Source organism: Canis lupus, chromosome 23, assembly GCF_003254725.2.
Source record: "Canis lupus dingo isolate Sandy chromosome 23, ASM325472v2, whole genome shotgun sequence".
NCBI lineage: Eukaryota > Metazoa > Chordata > Mammalia > Carnivora > Canidae > Canis > Canis lupus.
The window spans coordinates 37843053-37868221 of NC_064265.1; the positions used below are offsets into that span (position 1 = coordinate 37843053).

Sequence of the window (25169 nt, forward strand, 5' to 3'; positions counted from 1 at the left end):
TTAAAGAGTAATATATCAGAATCAATGGGAAATGGCTAAAGCAGTGCACATGAGGAAAAGTCACAGCTATAAACATTTTCATTGGGACGCCTGGGTGGCTCAGTGGTTGAGCGTCTGCCTTTGGCTCAGGGTGTGATCCCTGGTCCAGGGATCAAGTCCCACATCGGGCTCCCTGTGAGGAGCCTGCCTCTCCCTTGCCTGTGTCTCTGCCCCTCTCTCTGTGTCTCTCATGAATAAAAAAAAACAAAAAAAAACAAAAAAAACATTTTCATTACTAAACAAAAATAATCAAAGTAAATAAAGTATATATCATAATCTACAGGATAGAAAAATAACAAAAGTAACTTCAGGAAAGAGAAGATACTATTAAATGAACATAGGAAAAAAAAAAGAAATTAACTACAAAACAGAAGAGTCCATACAAATTTAGGAGATGGTTCTTTGGGAAAAATAATTGCAAATAGTTTTAAGAACATGTATGAAATGGAGGATTTTCTAAGAAACCATAAAATACTAAAGGAGACAAAAATTCTAAACAGGCTAATTACCAAAGTAAAAATGGAGAATGCTATCTAAGCATTACCCCCCACCAAATCACCATGCCTAGATGGTATCAGAGGTGATTTCTATTCTATAAAATGTCAGGGAAGCAAAATACACATCTAATGCTATTAAACCTATAATGGAGTAAAGTGGAAGAAGGAAAAAAACCCTCTAAATTTTAAAAAGCCCAGCATAACACTGCAAATCAAAACTGCAAAGATGGAAAAAAAAAAAAAAAAAAAAAACAACTGCAAAGATGGTAAAAACAAAAAGATTACATCAATCTCATTTAGGACTGTCAGTGTAAAATACCCAAATTTTCAAAACTACACAAAATTGGAATAAATTAAATATCCATTTCTGATTATTTTTAGTTAAGAAAAAAGAAACATTCAGGATGCCTGGGTGGCTTGGCGTGTGGTCCCAGGATCCTGGGATCGAGTCCCACATTGGGCTTCCTGTAGGCAGCCTGCTTCTCCATCTGCCTGTGTCTCTGCATCTCTGTGTCTCTCATGAATAAAGAAAATCTTAAAAATAAATAATAAAAAATTAAAAAAGAAACATTCATTTAAAAAATCAAGTTATGGATGCTATCATTTCAAAATAAAACCCTTGTCATAATTAAGATTGGAATATTAAACATATTTCCAGTAAGGTCAAGAACTATTTTAAGAATTGTGGAGTATATATAATATGATCACATTTAAATAAAGTGCAAATTGATCTATAATGATAAAAAGCAGATCAGCAATTGCCTAGGGATAGAGGGAGAAGGAGGGAAGGAGGGATACATTACAAAAGGCAGAAAGAACCTTTTGGGAGTGACAGAACTGTTCTGTAGCTCTCCAAAATAAACAAAATCTTAAAAATAAAATAAAATAAAATAAAATAAAATAAAATAAAATAAAATAAAATAGGGAATAGGTTTTATTATGTGTATGCCTAAGGAACTTTGGGGATGATACTAAAGAATCTGGTAATAGTGAATATGCCTTTGTGGAGAAAGATTAAGGTCTGTGGTTAAAAAGAGGACTTACATGTTCCATAAATATGTCTATAATGTTCTATGAATATTCTCTGCCTGCTGCTCCTCCTGCTGTGCTCTCAAATAAACAAATAAAATCTTTTTAAAAAAGTATGTTCCTTTTGTAACTCCCCAAAGTATATTTAAAAAATACATGCTAATCTTTATGTTTAAATAGATAATAAAAGAACCCTTTCTAAAACAAAACTCAACAGAAGAATTCCCCAAAAGACAATATGAAACCCTCACGTAAAGGAGTTGGGGATTCCCTAGCTTGTCTGAGTCCTTAAAAAAATGACACAGTCAAAAAAAAAAAAAAAAAAAAAAAAAAAGACACAGTCAACCTAGAGATACACTGTTCTATCACTCATCATAGTCAATGTCAAGTGCATGATCTACCTACCGAATCAGCTGCCAAATGGTTATTTGAATTGGTGAACTCTGATACCAGCTCATCGGCCACTTCATTGTATGACGTTGTACCTTTCCGCTGAACTTTCTCACATACTTTCATGGAAAAATGTCTCAAGCCTTTTCCATTTTTATCTCCTTTTTTGCTTCGTTTACTAAAAGAGAAAAAAATGCATATTTATACACCAGACTTCCTTTACGAAACTATAAAGTAATGTGAGAATATACTAACTTGATTTTTGCTTTAGGTGGTCAATTTTAAATTGAATTAGAGATGAGGAAATGTTCTGAACTTAATTTTTGCCTTAAAGCCTAATAAGTATGAGATTAGAGTGCTTTTCTATACGCATCATTCATTTATTCAATAAACATTTACTGACCAGTTATTTACTATTATGTGCCAGGTACTGTTCTACACACATGAAAAGAACAGACAAAAATACTGTGCTGGTGGTTATATACTTACCTTTTTGTATTCTATGTGTGCTACAGTTCTTTTTCACTTAAAATTAAAAGTACTACTATCCTCAGTTTCATTTATCTACTCAAATTTCAAACAGAGGTCATTGGTATTAAGAAGGGATCTAAGTCTTCAATTTTTTTAACTTTGGTTAATGCCTAGTCATAAACTTTGATGACTTATTACCTTTTCAGGGGTTCAATTTAGTTCTACTAATTTCTGAGTGTCAACTATATGCTAAGAACTATAATAGGGACTAGAGTACAAAAACGACAACAGAGGCAAAATCCTTGCCATCAAAATGAGTCTTGGGAAGGGGAGAAAGACAAATCAGACCTATAAGGACAGATAATACCAATATAGTAAGGTAAGTGCCAAATCTGAGTTATTTACAATGTTCATGGGAATTGGGAAGAGGGACATCTCATCTAACCTAGAGGAGAAAGACTTGCTGGAGTAAGAGCCAAGTGAAAACAATCAACAAAATGAAAAGGCAACCCTATGGAATGGGAGAAAATATTTACAAACCCTTTATCTGATAGGGGGTTAATATCCAAAATATCCAAGAAACTCCAACAACTCATTAACAAAGAACCCCCAAATAACCCAATTAAAAAAACAGGCAAAAGTCAATAACAGAAATTTCTCCAAAGAAGAACACAAATGGACAACCGGCAAATGAAAGTTGCTCAACATCACTAATCATTAGAAAAAATGCAAACCAAAATCACCATGAGGTGTTACCTGATACCTGTTAGGATGGCTAGTTAAAACAAAACAAAACACAAAAGATAAGTACTGCTGAGAATGTGAAGAAATTACAATCCTTGTACATTCTTGGTAGGAATGGAAAATGGTATAGCTGCTATGACAAAAAGTATGGAGATTCCTCAAAATATTTAAAATAGAATTTCCCTATAATCCAATGATCCCCTTTCTGGGTATATATCCAAAAGAACTGAAATCAGGATCTCAGAGAGGTATCTGCACTCTCATGTTCATTGCAGCATTATTCGCAAAAACCAAGATAAGGAACCAATCTAATAGTCCATAGGTAGATGAAAGGATTAATACATACAATGGAATATCATTTGGCCTTAAAAGAGAATGAAATCCTGCCATAAGCGACAACATGCATGATGTTAGAGGACATTATACTAAGCCAATCACAAAAGAACAAATAATGCATGATGCCACTTACATAAAGTGTCCAAAACAGTCAAATACATAGAAGAGTAGAATGGTGCTTGCCAAGGGCCAGAGGGAAAAGGAAAATAGGGAATTGTTCAATAGGTTCAATAAAGTTTCAGTTATGCAAGATGAGCAAGTTCTAGAGATCCACTGTACAACATAGTGCCTATAGTTAACAATAATGTATACTTAAAAATTTGTTAGGGGTAAATCTCATGTTAAATGTTTTCACCACCACCGCTACCAAAACAAATGAGAACTGTCAAGCGAAGGAAGTTAGGAAGAGCAACCAGGCAGAAGCAGCAAGAGTAAATACATGGGAGAGTGAAACAGATGATAAATGTTCAGAGCCTTACAAACAAACAGTGCAGTATTACCAGAATATAAAGTGAAAGGCAAAAGATGAAGCAGAAAAGTAGTTAAGAGGCCAGGCCCTTAAATGCTATCCAAAGGAATCTGTACTTTATCATATTCCATTAGTATAATTATATTCATTTATAAATTATTTACGCATTCTACTGTGTTATATATACATTAAGACATAGACTAAATGTATTTTTTAAAAGAATGAAATAAGGACAGATAACTACTTTCTTTTTCCCACATTCCCAAAGAATCATCTGTGGTTATAGACTACTGCTACTACTACTACTATTACTACTAAAATACTGGGAAGCCACTAAAGGTAGTAAGTGAGGGAATAACATGGTGAAATTTTCAGTTAGGCAGAGATTCTGGCTGCAAAGCAGAAGATGCCTTTATGAGAGGCAAAAGTAGAGACAGGAAGACCAGGTGAGAGGCAAGCGTAGGCAAGGAATATCAAGTCCTGAAATTGGAGCAACTGGATAAGTAGGGGTGGATAAGAAGAGATAGATTTGCATAAATTTTAAGGATAAAAATTTATCCTTATCTTTACTAAGTGACTGATGTGAACGTTAAGAAAGAGGGAAAGAAGAGAATGACGTTAGAAAGAAGGGTCATTTATTGAGAACAAGGAGACGGGAATAAATTCATGAGTCTCATTTTAAACCTTCTCATCTGTATGGTCCAATACCTAGGTAAAATTCACATGCAGCTACTGAGCACTTGAAATCTGGGAAGTCTGTATTAAGATGAATTTCACTGAATTTCAAAGATTTGCATGTGAAATGAATGTAAAATATCTCATGAGTAATTTTTACATTAATTACATATTGAAATATAAGATTTTAGATACACTAGATTAAATAGGAGATATAAAAATTAATTTCAGGGGCAGTTGGCTGGCTCAGTAAAGCATGCAACTCTTGATCTTGCAGCTGTGAGTTTGAGCCCCATGTTGAGTGTGAGATTACTTAAAAATAAAATCTTAAAATAAAATTAATTTCACACGTTTTTATTTTTTAAATTGGCTTTAGAAAACTAAAAATTCCATGTGTCTTGCACTACATTTCTATTGGTCAGCAAGGATATTGCGTTTGATGTGTCAGTAGAGTATCCCAATTGATATATTCAATACACAGCTGAATATGTAAGTCTCACTTTGTAAGTGGGCTTATAGGACAAGTCACTTACAAGTTCATCAGCATGTGTACCCATGCCAACCTTCTTCCTATCAGTCTTAGAGGATTAGGTATCCCTCTTTGTTTTTATTTTTTAATTTTTATTTATTTTTTTAAAATAAGTTGCTCTGGAATTTTTTTTTAAAGATTTTATTTATTTATTCATAGAGACATAGAGAGAGAGAGAAAGAGAGAGGCAGAGAGAGAAGCAGGCCCCATGCAGGGAACCCGATGCAGGACTCAATCCTGGGTCTCCAGGATCACACCCCGGGCTGCAGGGGGCGCTATACCGCTATGCCACCAGGGCTGTCCCCCTCTTTGTTTTTAAATATAACTTCCTTTTTTAAGATAACAGCTGTATTGAAATATAATTCACATATTGATATTGTAAGCTCCATTTTTAAAAGTATACAATTTAGCAGCAACTACCACTACCACCACCATTCTTTTTCCCTGAAAAGAAACCCTGTACCTACTGACAGTCATGCCTCATTCCTCCACCCCCTACTATTCTACTCTTTGTTGCTATGTATTTGCCTATTTGCTAAAGTCTACCTTTCTTCCTTTCTCTCCTTATCTCTTTCCTCCCTTCCTTTCTTTTTTTATGTAGGCCCCACGCCCACCATGAAGCTCCGTTTCTGTATTGTTTGTTCTCCTTGAGCTATTCTAGCCAGTGGTTGTTTTCAATATATAATCTTATTATGAAACTGGAATCTGATCAAGACTCCAGATCCGGGCATCTGGGTGGCTCAATGGTTGAGCATCTGCCTTTGGCTCAGGTCAGGATCCTGGGGTCCTGGGACTGGGTCCTGCATCGGACCTCCCTGCAGGGAGCCTGCTTCTCCCTCTGCCTGTGTCTTTTCCTCTCTGAGTCTTTCATGAATAAATAAATAAAATCTTGGAAAAAAAAAAAAAAAAACAGATCCAACTATACCACTTTAGGGGAAATACCAAGGACAGAATATGTTAAACTATACTACAAGGATTTAATAAACAAACTCTTTAGGCTTTCTCTTTAGGATACATAATGTGGATCCTTCAACTAAAAAATTATAAGGGGACAGTGGTGGGAGGGAGAAAGGAGAGTGAAGGGAGAGAACAGGTACAGAAGGAGACTCTACAGGTTTTGTAATACATATAAATTTATTTAAATCCTGATTCAAATAGACTATAAACACACACACACACCAAGTATGGGGGAGTCTGGGAAAATAGCATTAATATGGGAAGCCTGGGTGGCTCAGTGGTTGAGCATCTGCCTTCAGCTCAGGGCATGATCCTGGAGTCCTGGGATCTAATCCCACATCAGGCTCCATGCCTGGAGCCTGCTTCTCCTTCTGCCTATGTCTCTGACTCTCTCTCTCTCTGTCTCTCATGAATAAAATCTTTAAAGAAAAAAAAAAAGAAAATAGTATTAGCATAGTTTTCAAACTCTTCAAATCCCTACATAAAAACAGAGCAACTAGATAACAAAACCAAAATTCCTTGACAGCATTTACAATAAAACTAGATGACAAGGTGTCCTGAGAATACAAACCACCAAGAAGCAAAACACCTACACAATAAAGAAATATTCAATGGGGCTGCATCTAATGAACTCAGAATAGGATAATCCCAAAATAGCCAGCAAGAATTTACAACAGGCCAATTTGAGAAGATCAGTTGAAACAAGGAGTTTTTTACACCTCTTCAATGCCAGCTGAGTGTAAGGGCCACAATAAGGCTGCAACAATCTAGTCTGTATGACTCTCACAACTGATATTCAAGAGAAAACAACAAGTACTAGAGGTAGGCAAAGTATCCACAGCCAGTAAGAGTATCTGAAGAAGAAAATCAAAGCAAGAAAACAGAATTGATACTAAATGCTAAATTCAAGAAAATGTTCAGAAATAAAAGATAATAACCTAAAATTGACAAATACCAAGACATTCTAATAAAATTCTGAATTTCAAAGAAAAAGAATTCTTTGTGCATCTAGAAGAAAAGAGTATCAGATTTTTCAACAGCAACGAATTATGCAAGAAAAAAATAAATATATTTAGGAAATTGAGAGAAAGTATGAACCAAGGATTTTTGTATCCAGTGAAACTGACTTAAACTCAAATACAAAATGCACAAACTCAGGGATTACTCTTCCCGAAGAAACCATTAGAGCACAAGCTTCAGACAATCAAAATGACTACTCACATAATACCTGGTAATCCTATCTACAGTTATCTATAGATCTAAGGCTAAATGAAGTCTAGGAGGGAAAGAGGATAGTATACTAAAGTGGGTATATGCTCCAACACTGTGGATAAACATGACTATTAAAAAAATAAGGAGGGGGCACCTGGGTGGTACAGTCAGTTAAGCATCCAACTCCCGGTTTTAGCTCAGGTCATGATCTCAGGGTCTGAGATAAGACTCCCATGTGGGACTCCTTGCTCAACTACATGCTCAGCCCATGTCAGATTCCTCTCTCCCTCTCCCTCTGCCCCTCCCCCCACCCCCACACGTGCTCTTTCTCTATAAAATAAATATTTAAAAAAGAAAAGAACGGAGAGAACACAGAGAGCATATGCAAAAAATTTTTAAATGTTTTTAGTAACCACATTAATGGAAATATTAGTTTTATTTGGGACACTGGGACATTAAGCAATATAATATGGGATGAAACCAATAAGAATATGGGATAAAACCAATCCTATATACTAATTCTATTACTTTTTCATCCTCATGTCCTTAAAAATCAGGATTCTCACAATGGAAGAAAGGGGAATGAGATGTAACAGAAAAGAGGTTTAGTAAGATTTGAACTGGAAGTATCAATATGAACCCATTAAGTATTGTATCTTTGTGGGTATGTGTCTTAACTCTGTCCATTTAAAAGGACTGGAAAAAATTGACCAATCTAGTAGCAATGAACATCTGCAGCCCCCAGGAGGAGCCTGATATAAAATCCTCCCTAAGGGAAATCAGGGCTTCTTAGAGAAATGGCTGATTCCAGGTACAGGACAGGAAATGGATAAGATGAACTTGGAACATCTTATAATATCAGGTAACAAGCATCAAAGACTACCAGAGTCATGTCAAAAGGACTTAAGATCAATTAGAAGAGGCTCCCAGTAGCCAAAGATTGTGATAAGCTTCGATTGTGATAATAGGTGCAAAGTATGAAACCCATCAAGTATGTTCAAATTCATGAATTCATAATGATACTTTTAAAAGGGAAGAATTGGTCATCTGTGGAAGAAGACCAGGAACAAATTCATCATCTTGAAAACTGGCCAATAAAGGGAGGATATCCAGCATTTATTCTGCTTTCTTATAGGAACTGTACCTCCAGGTAAAGAAATAGTGTATATATATATAGATAGATATACCTATACTATTGTGACTATATATATATATATATATATATATATATATATATATAGTGCTAGTAGTTAGAATAATACTAATTGCAACCCACAATAAATTAATAGTTACAACCATTAAGCATGACTGCATCAGCAATGTGCAAATCATAAAAAAAAAGAGACAATGTTAGAACACCCCACTATCTAGTCTTGCCAAGGATTAAACATCAGTCTGATAAAACATGCCAGACTACAGGAAATACAGAAAACAGAGGAATGTGTTTAGATGCACATGAGTACAAAAATCAGTAAAATCTAGACTGTGGAAACCGCACAAGTCAAACAGACTGGTTTCAACAACTAAAGTCTGAGGAAAATAATGGGACAGAATGGAGATCTATATATAAAATAGATATCAACTTTTTTTAACAGGCAAGACTGAAATGTGGGAAAGGAGGCACCACTTAGGTAACAAAACTATTTAAACATTCAAGGAAGTGATTACTCTAAAAATCAGGTAACATACATAGGAGAGAGAGAAGGTATAGTGATTGGGATGGGACACATGAAGGGGTCTCTGGGTTCTACTTATTGAGCTGGTGGTTGTTATAAGACTATTTGCCCTGAAGTATTTATTAGTCATATATTTGCTTTTTCATAATTTTCTGTATCTGAATCTTACAAAAAAAAAAAAAAAAAAAAAAAAGCAAACAAAATGTCATTTGAAACAACTAGAGGGATCCCTGGGTGGCGCAGCGGTTTGGTGCCTGCCTTTGGCCCGGGGCGCGATCCTGGAGACCCGGGATCGAATCCCACATCGGGCTCCCAGCATGGAGCCTGCTTCTCCCTCTGCCTGTGTCTCTGCCTCTCTGTCTCTCTCTGTGTGACTATCATGAATAAATAAATAAAATCTTAAAAAAAAAAAAAAGAAACAACTAGAAATTTGAACACTTACTACATATTTGATATTAAGGAATTATTGTTAATTTTCCTAGGTATAATGATATTGTAGATATGTCTAAAAAGGAGACTTTTTAGATATAAGTAGAGAGAGATTTATGATGAAAATGATTTGCTTTACAATAATATAGAAAGAGGTACATACAAAACGAGAAATGCCATGAATTGATTATTGTTGAAATTCAGAGATATGCACATAAGAGGTTCATGATACGAGTCATCTACTTCTGTATTTTAAATTCTCTATAAAGAGTTAAAAAAAAAAAAAGAGAAAAAGAATAGTTTGAGCCTTGATTATTTACATTGGTTTAGTCCTTAGCCTCAGTTTCCTATACTCTGCCCAGCTTTCTCAGGAAGGGGTCTTTATATATTACAATACCATATAAACACAAAGGAGAACTCAACATATACATGACACTGGATCCTATAGCAGTTTTCATCTAGATGAAGAACAGAACCATCTACCCAATCACCCAAGCCAGAAACCAGATTCGACCTATGTTCTTCTAATGCCCTTCTTATCAAATCAATCTAATTCTATCAAATCTAATCTAATCTAGTCCTAAACAGCTTTTGAATTCAACTTCTCTGTGTTCCCACAGTTCATCTAGTTCAGGTCTTCATAATCTCTCTCTCAACAGAACTAGAGCCTTGTAAGTATTCTCCTTGTGCTGTCTAGAGGCATTCCAATCCTTCCTCCAGAGGACAGTTATGGTGATCTTTCTTTCTTTTACAGGTTTTATTTATTTGAGAGAAATAGAATGAGAGAATGAGAATGAGAATGAGAATGAGAGAGAGAGTGTGTGTGTGTGTGAGCTATCATCAACAGGGGCGGAGGGGTTGTAGAGGGAGAGGGAAAAGCAGATTCCCTGCTGAGCACAGGGAGCTTGATGCGGGGCTCCATCCCAGTATCCCAGGATCATGACCTGAGCCAAAAGCAGCTGCTTAACTGACTGAGTCACCCACCCAGATGCTTCCCATGGTGATCTTTCTACATGAACTGGATCATGTCCTGTGCAGTTTAAAACCAGTGGTAGTGGCAAGTAGTAAATACTTACTGAATGCTGAGTATGTACTAGTCATTGTTCTAAGTACTTTCATTTTTTAAAAAGACTTATTTGAGAGAGATAGCATGAGTGTGTGCATCTGTGAGCAGAGGGAGGGGCAAAGGGAGAGGAGAATCTCAAGAAGACTCCCTGCTGAGCACAGAGCCCCACATGGGGCTCAATCTCAGGACCCCAAGATCATGACCTGTGCCAAAATCAAGAGTTGGATGCTTAACTGAGCCACCCAGATACCCCATAAGTAATTTTATTTTATTTTTTAATATTTTATTTCTTTATTTTAGAGAGAGAGCATGAATGGGAAGGAGAAGGAGAAAGAATCCAAAGCAGACTCTGCACTGAGCATGGAGCCCCATGCAGGGCTCAATCCCACAACCTTGAGATCATGACACTGAGCCAAAACCAACAGTCAGATGCTTAACAGACAGAGCCACCCAGGTGCCTCAAGTAATTTCATTTTTTAAAAGAATCCACCAATTTGTTTGCTACATATATTTCCACACAAAGTCCACTCTACACTGATCTGACCTTCAGTTTGGGGTTTGTATGTATGTCTTTATTTATTTTTTAAAGATTTTATTTATTTATTCATGAGAAACAGAGAGAGACAGAGAGGCAGAGACACAGGCAGAGGGAGAAGCAGGCTCCATGCAGGGAGCCTGATGTGGGACTCGATCCCAGGACTCCAGGATCACGCCCTGAGCTGAAGGCGGTGCTAAACCACTGAGCCACCCAGGCTGCCCAGAGTTTAGGATATTTAAATACAAATGGCTAGCCACACATAAATTTATATAATTAGTACAAGTTGGGTGACAAAAGTAAATAAGAATTGCTAAAAATGGGAGTGCATGAGCTATTTTGAAAGAAATATGTTGTGTATGGGATTTTATATTTATGCTAAGAATTGGATAATGGTTTAAAGTAAATAAAATTCTCAACTTCATACTTATAAACTTTTTTAAGAGCCAGAGATGAAGCAGGATTGTTGTTTTTCATGTAATACTAGGACTTTTTTTTTTTTTTCTAGGACTTTTTAAAAAAAGGGAGCAATAAGATAATCATAGGGTAGTTTAGGGTGATTGCCTAACTAAATTTTCCCTGTACAGTCAGGCACACATAATTTTTTTAAAAAAGATTTTACTTATTCATTTGAGAGAGAGAGAGAACACTAGTAGAGGGGAGAGGCAGAGGGAGAAAGAGACTCCATGCAGAGCAGGGAGCCCAATGCAGGGCTCGATCCCAGGACCAGGAGATCACGATCTAAGCTGAAGGCATATACTTAATGATCTGAGCCACCTACGTGACCCAGACATGGATAATATTTAAAGGAAGAAACTATACATAGTCCTTAAATAGGAACAGTTAGGCTTTTAACAGCTATTAAAAGTTGATGAAGGGCAGCCTGGGGGGACTCAGCGGTTTAGCGCTGCCTTCAGCCCGGGGCCCGATCCTGGAGACCCGGGATCGAGTCCCATGTCAGGCTCCCTGCATGGAGCCTGCTTCTCCCTCTGCTTGTGCTTCTGCCTCTCTCTCGCTCTCTGTGTTTCTCATGAATAAATTAATAATAATAATAAAAAGCTGATGAACATACTCTTGAAACGAATACAAGACCATATATAAGAATTTTATAAGATTATTCAGTACATGAAATGATAATAAACTTGAAGAAAACTGGTTAATATCCACCTTGGTTAACTATTAGCTACATATTTTCAACAGTTTACTTCATTTAACTCTGACCCACAGTATTCCTCCATCTAAAAAGAAGAACTACAAGTACGCATCTCACAAGGTTGCTGTGAGGATTAAATGATACATCAGGTGATTTTTCTCTTCATGAGTTACCAGAATTTTCATAAGCAATACAAAACTGAAGGATACTACTTAGCACTGGCTGAATCAAGAAATTAAGCTTGTTCTTTGGAAGGCTGGTAGAGCACCATGCCAAAACAAACCCAACCAATACCCACATTAAGATTTAAAAGAAATTAGAATAGCTAATACCTGCGGTTCACAGATAGGAGATTGCTTCTACAACCAATTCTACAAAAGTTTCTCTGAAAGTTAAGGAACAATGCCTCTAGTAAAAGAAACATTAAAAGGTAAAAGGACTTAACAACAAAACAGCCCAATTAAAAAATGGGCAAGGGACTGGAATAGACATTTCTCCAAAGAAGATAAACAAATGGCCAATAAGCACATAAAAAGATGTTCAACATCAGTAATCATTAGGAAAATGCAAATCAAAATCACAATGAGATTAGGAAGGCTGTTATCAAAAACAAAAAGTGTTTTGAGAATGTGGAGAAAATGGAACCTTTGTAACATTGTTGGTGACAATTTAAAGGTACAATCACTGTAGAAAGTATTAGGATCTTGCCTCTATAACATATATAAAGAACTCTTAAAACTCAATAACTAAAGACCAAAGGATATGGAAAGACTTCTTCAAAGAAGATATACAAAGATCCTATAAGCACATGAAAAGATGCTCAACATCATTAGCCATTTAGGGAAATGAAAATCAAAACCATAATGAAATAAGCAATTCACATCCACAGGATGGCTATAATATAAAAGACAAATAATAAGCATTGGAAAGGATGTGGAGAAATTGGAACCTGTCACTGGTGGGAATGTAAAATGGTACAGCTACTCTGGAAGACAGCCTATCAGTTATTCAAAAGGCTAAAGAATTATCGTTATGACCTTGCAATTCTATTCATATATATATACATACATACACACACACACACACACACACACACACAAGAGAAATGAAAACTTGTTCACCAATGTTCATAGTAGCATCAACTCAAATATCCAATGAACAAATACACAAAATGTGGTACATCCATACCATGGAGTAAAAATGAGTGTACTAATAATATATGCCACAACATGGGTGAACCTTGAAAATATGCTAAATGAAAGAAGCCAATCACAAATATTATCAAGGCAGAGTTCTGTTTCCTTGAGATCAGTTCTCTAAGTTTCAGCCCTGGGGAATAAATGTCTTTGGTATAATATCTGTGTGTGTGTGGAGATGAAATGGGAGGTATAAGGGGATTTGAAGGGTTGGGAAGCTTCAACTGGCCCAGGTGCTCCTTGGATAGTCTTCATTTCATTGCCCTCATTACTTCCCTAATTCATTCTTGCTTTCTAAACTTGTCACTCCAAGCCTAGAGCTTCTCTGTATCAGTCAGCACAGGGAAGAATGCTTCCATTTCTAATTTTGACTTCTATGCGCATATTTTGGGATGTGGATTTCTCTACTATCACTTGTTCTTCATTATAATAACATTGGCTTTCATCTTTTAATTGGAAAATCTTATCTCTACCACCTTTTACAGCACTTTTAGAAATGTATTTCCTTTTATTATTTTTTATGTGAAAATTTCAATAGGATTTTAGAGGTTGGGGTGTAAACATGGTGTTCAGTCTATCATCTTAAATTGAAAGCTCACTGTCTAAATCTTAGAGTCTACACATTTTCTTAGAATCAAACTTTTTGAAACATCAAAGACCCTCTTTCCAAATAACACTAAAATATGGCCATAGGGTGTATAAGTGCTATGATCTCTATTAGTCCATAAATAAATTAAAAAATCAGTAGGAAGCACTCTTCACCAAATAGAGCCAAATTGAGAAATAAATAAATAAAACTAATTGGTATAGTTTGAAATGCATGTTAACTTTTATTAATAATTTCATTTGAAGTATTCAAAAGAATTGTACTCAAAGAATACTATCTTTCCAGGCAGTTAACTAGAACCCATAACCACTGTCTTTTTATATTTTCTCAATAATAACTTCTTTTTATTTACAAAAGTAATCTGTAGTATAAAACAGTATACCCCAGGGTAGAAGTTATTTAAAAATCTATCCTACTTAAATAATGAATTGTTATTCATATATAATAAAAACTTCATTTCCCATTTAAATGAGCCAACTAGAAGAGTTAAATCACAAAACAATTAAATTTGGTAATTCGATAAAATAATTTAGGAAAAAATCCTAAACTTTCCAGGCAGTATGTATCCATGATGTGTGTGGAAGGGAAGAAGGGGTCTGAAATGGGAAATAAATGTTTATTCGTTATGGATCTTCACTCTCTCCCTCTTTGGGTTGTATCATTCAGGTTTGTGACCATTTACATGCTGATGATCCTACTTATATACTAATGATATCACTTAGGTAACTAATAAACTTATTGAACTTCATATATCCAAAACAAACCTACACTGAACTACAGTAATGTAAAGGGCATAAATATTCACCAGCTTTTCATGCAAAAAGAAAAACAAGAGCTATCCTTCATTTCTCCTCTTCCTTCCTTGAATCTATCAATAAATCTTCTTGGTTCTACCACCATCATTTACCCATTTTTTTCCATCTTGATGACCAGGCCACTGCCCCCTGTAATAGCCTTCTGATTTTCCTGCTTCTGTTCTGTTCTTGTCTCCTCAGTATCCACTTATCCCTCAGCAGCCAACGTGACTTATATCATACCATTTCCCTGCTTAAAATCCTCCTTAGAAAAGAAACCAAATTTCCTAATAGGACCTACAAGGCCTTTCAACATGACCTGATTCCTGCCTACCTTTCCACCCTCATGTCATATCACTCTTTGCCTTTCTCACTATCTCCAGGCTACTGTGCTTCTCCTTCTCCAAATACATCAACCTGTTTCCTCATTCAGGAGCTTTACATTTGCCATTCCCTCTGCCCAGGATCCCTGGCAACCCCACCTCACCTAAGCTATTTACATGCCTGACTTCTTTGCTTTCAAATATCATTTCCTTAGAGATGTCTTCTCCAAAGCAGCCACCATCATCTTTATTTTTTTGTATATCATCTATCATAATGTAAAAATAATCTTATTTATTACCCCTCCAATATAAGCTAAGGGCAGACTTTTCTATCTCATTTATTATCCCCTCCAATACTTAGAACAGTTAATAGATGTTTAAAATGTTTGCTGAAAAAAAAAAATAAATAAAATGCTGAATAAATGAACAATTTCTTAAACATCACTGAAGCAGTACAGATATTAACTATACTGATTTTGATTATTAGATTATAGTTTAAATTATATTAGTTTATTATAAATAAGTGGAGTTTTAACTTTCCACCAACAAAAAGACATTAAGATTACATGAGCATAAAAGAAGAATATAACTCCACTGTGCTACGTCTTATTCATTTAAGATAGGAATGGAGAAAAACACCCAGAGGCTGCCATCACTGCCCGTGGGGCACCCAGGACCTTCTTCCCTCAGCAGAGGTCCAAAAAGGCAAATAAGATCATTTGGAAGAGATACATGTAGAAGACACCATCAGATTCTGTCCGTAGGTGGAAAGAGAAAGTGAGCAAACATCTTTCAGGATTAAAACTCCAGAAAAGACCAGAAAGGGGGTTTTCACAGCGTCTTCCATAAGCTCTTTGAAAATAAGTCCAGTGGATCAGAACGTGGAAAAAAAATTAATGAGAATCCTTCAATGGATCCTGCATCCACAAAAAAAAATTTCTTCAGAAACTGACTTGCTCTAACAAATGACCTTAACAAAGGAATAGCTGTGTAAAACATACTTAAAGTTGTACTGCCAAGTGGTAAGATGAGGATAAAAAGCCTCATATATTGATGTATAAATGTCAATATATTGATGTATAAATCCCTGAAGAAAACAAATACAAATACTTACATATGATACTAAATCAACAGGAGACACTGCAGAGATAAAGATCAGCCTATGATTGAGAGCTAGCTTACTGAACCTCAACACTGGGAGAAGGGAAACAAGGACGTTTCACCGAGTTATAGAAAAACAAAATGCATTTGGAGGAAAGTAAACATTTGTAAGAAAAACAACACAAAAAAGAAAATCACATGTAATAATCTCTGTGACCTGATTGGGGAGCTGAGGGGCGGGATTCATTTCAGTAAAGTTATATTAAAAAATAAAAAGAATAAAAATCACTAAAAAAAAAAAAAGTCACTGTATCATATGCAGAAAGGGAAAAAGCTGAATCAGTGTTTATGCCAACAAATTTAATCTGGCACTTTATTTTATTTATTTATTCATGAGAGACGCAGAGAGAGAGAGGCACAGACACAGGCAGAGGAAGAAGCAGGCTCCCTGTGGGGAGCCTGATATGAGACTCGATCCTGGGACTCCTGGATCACGCTCTGAGCCAAAGGCAGATGCTCAACCAATGAGCCATCCTGGCGTCCCCATAAGAGAGACTTCTAAATCACATATAGAAGTGCCAGAATAGGGACACCTGGGATCCAGTCCCACATCAGACTCCCCACAGGGAGTTTGCTTCTCCCTCTGCCTATGTTTATGCCTCTCTCTCTGTGTCTCTCATGAATAAATAAATAAAATCTTAAAAAAAAAAAGTCTCCCTTATGAAGGAGTGTAAAGAGAATCTTGTTTATACTGTTTGCAATACATACGTGCCACCAATCATAACTAATGAATAGTGCCACGTTAAGGCCTTAAACATTGCTAAATACATCTGTAAGAACTTGTATTGCTGCCCTTTCTGAGGATAAATACAGAAAAAGACCAGTAGGACTTGGAAAGAGGAATTTCCATTAGAGAGAAAAGAACATTTTGCTATATATCCCAATATGATACAGCAGTTCCTTAGACATGATTTTATCTGTTCAAAACTGTTAAGAACCAAGAAGCAAGCAACAAATGCCACAAAGGAACTGAAGGACAGCTGGGGCATATGCAAGAAAACACAAATTTTTATATACATAGCCTCAAGATCCTCACTCAGAGCCTTTTTATTTTTATTTTAGGGTGAATTCTAACAGATTTGGCCATCTAGCTTCTCAGTGCACAGCAAATCAGAGGTAGCAAACTAGAAAATAGGAAAGACAGAAAACTATTATATTGAGAGCAGATGACCTAACAAAAAGAGATTAAAACACCACTGGAAAAAGAGTCACAAAATCTTAGAATCAAAAATAAATTTTAAAAAGCATAGCTGGCAAAGTTTTATTTAAAAGAATAACAATCTTAGGGCGCCTGGGTGGCTCAGCTGGTTAAGCGTCTGACTCTTGGTTTCTGCTCAGGTGATGATCTCGGGGTCGAGAGGTAGAGCCCTGCACTGGGCTTTATGCTCAGTAGAGAATCTGCTTCTTTCCCTCTCCCTTTGCTCTTCCCCCCAATGTGTGCATGCTCTCTCTTTCTCAAATAAACCTTTAAAAAAAATAGTAACGACATTACAAAATTCTTGCCTTGAAGACAATGTCTTATTTTAACATAGCGCAACATTAACATGGTACCCCACAGAGTGGCTTGCATGGCACACTGAACTTGGAAGTTCAAATCATGACCCTACAATGATTGTTTTTAACCCTGGAGTTAATGACTCGGTGGACATTCCTAGGACATTCAACACCCCACAGGTGATTCTGATGCACACTGAGCAGCACTGTCCTAACAGTCTAAGAAAAGGTTACACAGAACTTGACAAATTAGTTAAGAAAGAAGTGAGAACTTATTATCATCCTTAAATGTGTTCAATAAAACTTGTTTTTAAAAAGTTTGGGCAGGTTGAGGTAATGTGGAGTAGTATGCACTCTGGTCAAACACTTCATCTCCCAAAAGGAGGGAGAGGACTAAATGACACATTACCAACAGCCAATCTACTCATAGGGTAATTTCTTTTGAAACCATGTAAATATAATGAATATATGCAATGGTAAGTAAAGTAGAACACTCAGTAAAAGGCATGAAATAAAGGCAGAAACTCAATGAAGTTAAAGTTATGTGAAGAAAAACAGCTCTAATTAAACTAGAATAGTCTGGACACCAAACTCCTCTCTACACAGTAGCATCTCCCAAACAAAATACTTAACACTTATACTCACCTTTCTGAAAAATCAGAATCTATAAATTCTCTAGCTCGTTTTCTATCACTAAAAAGAAAAAAAAAGATAGCATAAAAAGAACAGGTATTTAAACACAACCTCATTTCATGAATAATTTATTGTAACCTGTCTAATTCCACAGTGAATATATCCAAACAAACAAAAAAAATCTAACAAATAGAAAAGGTATGTCCATAAAATAAAAACGTGACTTTTATCATAGGACCAAGAAATCACAACACAATAAATGTTACCAGAGGATCAAAAAGATCACAGTATAATAACATAGTCTGAATTGAGCTCAATGAATATGAGAGGAAAATATTGCAGACTTGGAAAGGAGAAGGCATAGAAAAGCATTAGTCACTACAGAATGACTGAGCAAATATTCTACCCCCAATATAAAGCACAGCTGGGGCTGAAAATATCCAAACCCTGGTCATCTCCAAAGCGGGCCAACAGGACTGGCATGGATTTGGCTTCATGTTATAATTTCTCAGGGTCCTGCAGAAATCTAAGGTACCTTTCAGATCCTACATGGGGTAAGGACTGAATAAAGGCCATGGAATTATATAGATGATTGTGTCATTTCATCTTATTTGATAGTGAAAAAGTATGTACACCTATGAAACTCTTCTGTCTCGTGTGTGTATATATACGTGAACATATATATTGCTTAAAACACTTTGCCAGGATTTTTTCATTAATTTATTTAACATCCTGGAAACAAGAAAGCTCTGAAGCAACCAAGATTTACTGTCTGCTTGCTAGAACTCACAATGTTAAGTCAAAGACAGAACTACCAATATAGTACACCACCATGGAAATAATTTCTAAAGTGACAAAATGAAGTTTTGAATCCTTTATCTTAATTATTTCTTTTTCTTTTATGGAAAGATGAAATGCTAAAACGAGAAGGAGCAGAGAAAGGCTGGGTGAGAGTATTTTACAGGCGGAGATGAAAGATGTAAAAGTTTGATACTAAAAGTGGTAAATGAGTAACACAAAAGATACTGATTTAATTGTCCAGTGTTTCAAAAGATCAAGAGAAAACTCAGTAAAAATTTTAATATATTTGGCCTCTTTTTCCTAGTTCCTTTTCTGGTATTTAAGGAAATAAAAATTCACAGGGGAAATTCTGAGTACAGCTAGCACTTACTATGTAACTGTTTTCTTATGTTTGTTAAAACAATATAAAGTATAGTTTTTGCATCTCCAAAGCACCTAAATGTCATAATCATAAAAAGTAGTCAGAAGATAAGGCTAAAAATTATTGTATTGTTTTTCTCTATTTAAAAATGTTGATCTAGAAATGATTTATATCTAAGATATAAAGTAAAATAAAATATATGGCTTTAAAGGCAACACATTAGTTTTTAAGGACTAGGCCAACACAAAACAAGAATGGAAGAAGACAAGATAGTGAGAGGAAAAGATCAAAGCTTTAAAAAAAAGTTTTTAAAATGGTAACTTGCAACAACACTCTTACCCTGGGACCCAGCCAGTAGCTTCTGCTATGTGTGTCTGAGTAACCATTGCTGGTGCAGGGGTATATGGACTCCCAATCAGAACACTTGCTGAACTGGTTAGTCTCTGTGGTGTGCTTATAATCTATAAAGTTAGAACACAGAAAATAATATTCTCAGTTATTAAGAAAATCACACAGGCAGAAAATAATGTTGATTGCTAACCTACATATAAAAGTGAAATCTTACTGCCTAAAATGTACTTAATATCAATCATCTAAAACATAAGTTTTCATTCACTTACTTTCTAGGATCTTAAAGCACAAGTATTTTAAATACTGACATGAGGTCACAATATAGGTTTCAGCAAGTGAACATCAATTTGGAAGGATTAAGCTGACAATAATGTTTTAAAAAATCAGAAAACCAAAAAGCTTTGAGATTACAAAACCTAACTGTAGTTGAACTTGATGTATTCAAACTAGGGCAACAGTAAATCAGAAATTCGTGTCCAAAATATATACAAAGGCATTATACAATTTGAATTATTATATATAGATACAATTTTATCTTCTTTTCTCAAGAGCATTTCCTTATGTCATTTAATATTCTTCAAAGACATTTTAAAGACAGTGAAACATTTCATCATGTGGATTTATTATCCCCTACTGTTAGATATATATTCAATTAGCCAACATTATAAGCAATGCTGTGATGAGCATCTTTGTACAATGATCTGGGCCTTAATTTCTACTTCCTAAGGACAGACTCTAGAAAGGTAATTAATGGAACTAAGGATACAGACTTTTTAAAATGTTTCCTTTTTTAAAAAAAACAAAAAAAGACTTTATTTATTTATTCATGAGAGACACAGAGAGAGAGAGGCAGAGGGAGAAGCAGGCTCCATGCAGGGAGCCCGATGTGAAACTCGATCCCGGACTCCAGGATCACACCCCGAGCCGAAGGCAGACGCCCAACGGCTGAGCCACCCAGGCGTCTCATAAAAAAAGTTTCTTGAAATGTACTACCAAATTGCTGTCCAGGACTTCACTGGTAAATAATCCATGTTTTTTCCAAAAATGTTTATAATAATCAGTACAAAAAACAATTTAGCATTCTACAAATATCTTTAGAAGTATTTCTGTCAAAAAAAAAATAATAAGGGCATGTCCAGTGAGTGGGGGTATTAATGCAACAATATTGGCCCCAGGTGGGTAACTGCTCATGAATGAGCTGCTGGACCCACAGGGATTCTCTCTTTTTTTCTTTCCAACCCCAAAGCACAGGACCATCCTCACCTGGGCAGCCCTAGATCTCTGGATCTCCTAAAGGGAAGACATTCTATTTTTGTATACTTTTGAAAATTTACATAATGGTAAGATTTTGTTTAAGTTCCAATTAAGAAAGAAAAGCATCAGTGTGGGCTACATATAGTATTCAAATGACAGATCTTAAAACAAAAGAAATAGTTCTATTTCTACTGCCTGATGTGGGCCAAAATACTAATTTTTGTATCCCTGATCAAATGAAACCTGTTCCTGCAGGCAGGTCTAAGTCCAGTTATTAAGTTAGTTGCTAATTTGCTCCATAAAGAACAAAGGGAAGGATTCATTTGCATTTCAAGCTTAGTTCAGCTTTGGTTATTAAAGTCTCATCAACATTTATTCATTTACTAAATATTTAAGAACTTTAGTTACCTCTGTGTATGTTTGGCATTTTGCCAATTTGGGGGTAGGGGAATGTCACTATGTACAAATGAATAGGAAATAACTTTAGTAAGTTAATTCTGTAGTTGAAAAAAAAATAAAAACAAAAGACAATAAACACTGATAGATGTCTGGAGAATTCTGATTCTCTACAATATTCCAAGGACTATTACATGAGGAGTTCGGAAGTTTACTTCATGAGAAAATATGAATACTAGACAATGGGTTTATATCTCCTATACCTCTACATACCCCAACCCACCTCCGCACTTCCATTTCAGTATAAAATCTTTAAGGAAAGATCAAATGTTTATAGGGCCTGGTGCTTTGCTAGGAGATATTCGCAGAAAAGGCACAATAAATATTTAATGAACTGAGACAGAAGACGCAGCTCTTAAAATGAAAAAAAAAAAAAAAAAGCAGCATCTCTGTTCACTAATATGCCAGAAAGGACCATATAAAATCCAGTAAGAAAATACAATGTAAAGGACATAGTTCCCACCAATCACTACATCACACATTCATATGTCCTATATCATGCTGACCTTGAGTGTGAAGCTTAAAAAGAAAAATCTGAGTATTTGATCAGTCTCTGGTCTACTCTATTTCTAGAACGTGAGTCTCCACAAAGCAATTCTAAGCATCTCGACTTACCCTTGAGATAGACTGCATTATTTGTGCAGTACTATTACTAAGTTCTTTTTCTGTATCTGTTATTACTAGCCTCCAGGCTCAGTTTACCTGATTTAAAGGGCTTTGTAGGAAAAAAAAAAAAAGATGAGAGGAGGAAGGGAAAGAGGACATAGAAAAAACCTGTTATCATTATTGAGAAAGGCTTTGGAAATGAATTGCTATGTTCTGGTTTAGTTTTTCTTCCTCAATGTCAGACTGTCAACTGATATTCTTTGCTGATCTGAGAGTGATTAGCAATCCTCTGTTGTTCTCTCTTAGCCTAGTGCCTGGTGTGCCCTCAATAACAGAAATCCTCAATAAACATTTGCTGAATGAACAAACTGGAGGGATGATACACTCAAACTAAAAAGATAAGTTAGAAGTTCATGTGACATGCAATGAGTTCCTGAATTAGGACGATGACAAAGAACTTTAAGAAACAAAAATCAAAGAAAAGCCAACAGAACTTGATCAACCACTGAATACAGGAAAATTATATAGGTGATGAGTCAGATATGTTTTGTAAAACTGAACCTTAATTTTGAAATCCCAAGTTGAAATTAGAGGTAATTAGAGGTAATTATTTCCTATATTCAGTTGATCTGATAAGGAAATGAACATTTCTTTTAAATTTCAGCACCTCCCCAGCCCCCACCACCAAGAAATCCTTAATTTAAATGTAATCATGCAGTTTTGGACTGAATTACAGTTGGGCTATGAAAATCATATAGCAATTGGAATATCATTCTGAAGATTTTCTACCTTCAATCAATATATGTTACAAACTACTGCCATCTACAGTAAGAACAGTCAAGGGATTGTTACAGCCTTTTATGGTGGCTACACTGCTGGTGAACAGCATAAAGTACAGCGTTGTCTAATCACTATGTTATATACCTGAACCTAATGTAACACTGCATCAATGATACTTCAACCAAAAAAAAAAAAAAGAAAAAAAAAGAAAAGGAGGGGGGGAGAAAAGCCAAGAGAGCATCTCTATTCTGAAGGGAAAAAGAGTCTATAGAATTAAAAGTATTACATTGAAGGATTTTATTATTTCACAAAATTTTAGTTTTCACTATAAAAAACATGTACTTTTTAACCATGTTAAAATAAAGATGGTTGAGATTATATGACAAGATACCTTTAAGAAAAGGGCAAGTATTCCAAACTAAAACAGATTTTGCTAAACTACTTTCTATAAACACAGAAAACAACTTTCTTCTTGGGACTTTAAAAAATTTCTATTTACCATTAAGACTTGGCTTGCAAAGAGATATGTGAAATTTAACTGGCAAGTAGAGAAAGACAACTGTAAGAAGCAGGTTTTAAAAAAGAAAAAAAGGTTTCATTCAAGTTTTCTAACTTAAAAAAAAATGCTTTTACATCACAGATGAGAGACTGAAGGTGAGGAGACAATATTCAAGAGAGATAAACAAGAGAAAAGAGAAATGGCTCTAACTGGGATTCTACAATTAGGAAGTCAAAAAGAAAGCTCTCATTTCTAAGAACTGGGAACTGTAAAAAGCACCTGGGTATTAAAGACACACATTAAGCCCTGGTTTAAAGAAGCACCCCAAATCTCCTTTCCTTCTTCTGACCTTTGTTTTGCTGATCCTGAGGTTGGTTAAGTAATGAGGTAAATAGTATACAAGAGTACTTATTGTCAGAACTAAGGTATGACAGTACTTATGTGTATACTAGTTCAACTTGACAATGGAAAGAAAAACTGTTTCCAAAAGAGGAATTCAAATTTGAGCCACCGCAGCATCACTCCAATATTGACAGCAAACAGTCTCTCAAAATAGAGGAGTACTGTGAGGGAGACACTCTAAGAGTTCGGGTATGTTTATTTAATTTTGGCATTTATAGAATCACATTTCCAAATAAAGACTTTAATTTAAAGTCGGGTGCCTTATCTCATTTACACCCAGTGGAGTGGCTGGTGAGAAGGAAAAGCTTAGTAAACATTTGAAATACACCCTGAACTACCTTGAAATGGGGATACTTACCTGAGCTTAAGTCTCCATGAGGTCTGGAGCTAGATTACATTCTTCACATAGTTACAGTAAATTGAGTAAGATCTTTAGCTTGAATTCTGTAGATAATTAACAGTCCTCAAGTGATCAAGAAAAATGTCATGGCTTGAATGTCTTAAAATCTTAAAGATTTGCTGAAGCCACTAGGTATGTTAAAATGCATCTTTTGTCTAAATAATTTTGCATTTAACAGAGTCCAGAGTACTGAGTACTATGGGCAAAATTTATCCTTCCTGCTCTATAGATGAGAACATGCAAACACTGGCAGTGAAGAATTATACTTCAGGTGTTTACATACTTTTGCTAAAGGTGGCTGAGACCATTAAATTAAGTATAGTTTTTAGAGTTATTGCATGTGACTTTGTTTATAAGTAAGGCTTTCTAAAAGTACTTCAAGCTCTAGCATAATTAATGGAAATACCTTCAGAGAAACAGTTAAATATTTTCTGTTTTTCATTCATTATTTCTACTGCTAAAGATTGATAGCTCTGGATATAGATTAACTGTTGGGTCATAATCAATTTATATGAGAGTATATAGTTTATAAGAAAGAGGAGAACAAAAAAAAAAAAAAAGAAAAAGAAAGAGGAGAACATAAAACAACAGATTTCAAATCAACTTGACCAAACTAAAAACAAGAGAAGCCTATCATAAGGAGCAAGCAAAAACCTTGATATTACACATCCAGAATCCAGATTCATGAAAATTAAGCACTCAAGAGCACAATGCATTTCTTTTTTCTTCAAAGAAAAAAAGCTTTTCTTAAGACTTAATCAGTTACATCAGATGAAAACGAAACTTCTTTAAAAAGTGACTGAGTTAAAAAGTGAACCAGAATTTTTGTCCAGCATCTTTAGTA

General features: G+C 35.4%; 1 protein-coding gene across 12 annotated transcripts in view; it reads right to left on the reverse strand.

Moving 5' to 3' along the window:
* The window catches only part of TFDP2 (transcription factor Dp-2), a 167121-nt gene that overhangs the window by 29867 nt on the left and 112085 nt on the right, over positions 1 to 25169 (reverse strand). For 8 of the 12 annotated variants that reach the window (XM_049099897.1, XM_049099896.1, XM_049099903.1 and 5 more), the window contains 3 exons: positions 19917 to 20038; positions 18428 to 18475; positions 1971 to 2133 (listed from right to left, as the gene is read on the reverse strand). In XM_049099897.1, the coding sequence (XP_048955854.1) occupies positions 1971 to 2133; positions 18428 to 18475; positions 19917 to 20038 (333 nt within the window). The remainder of the gene's footprint in view (positions 1 to 1970; positions 2134 to 18427; positions 18476 to 19916; positions 20039 to 25169) is intronic. The other 4 variants (XM_049099899.1, XM_049099898.1, XM_035704950.2 and 1 more) reach the window with 1 other exon arrangement.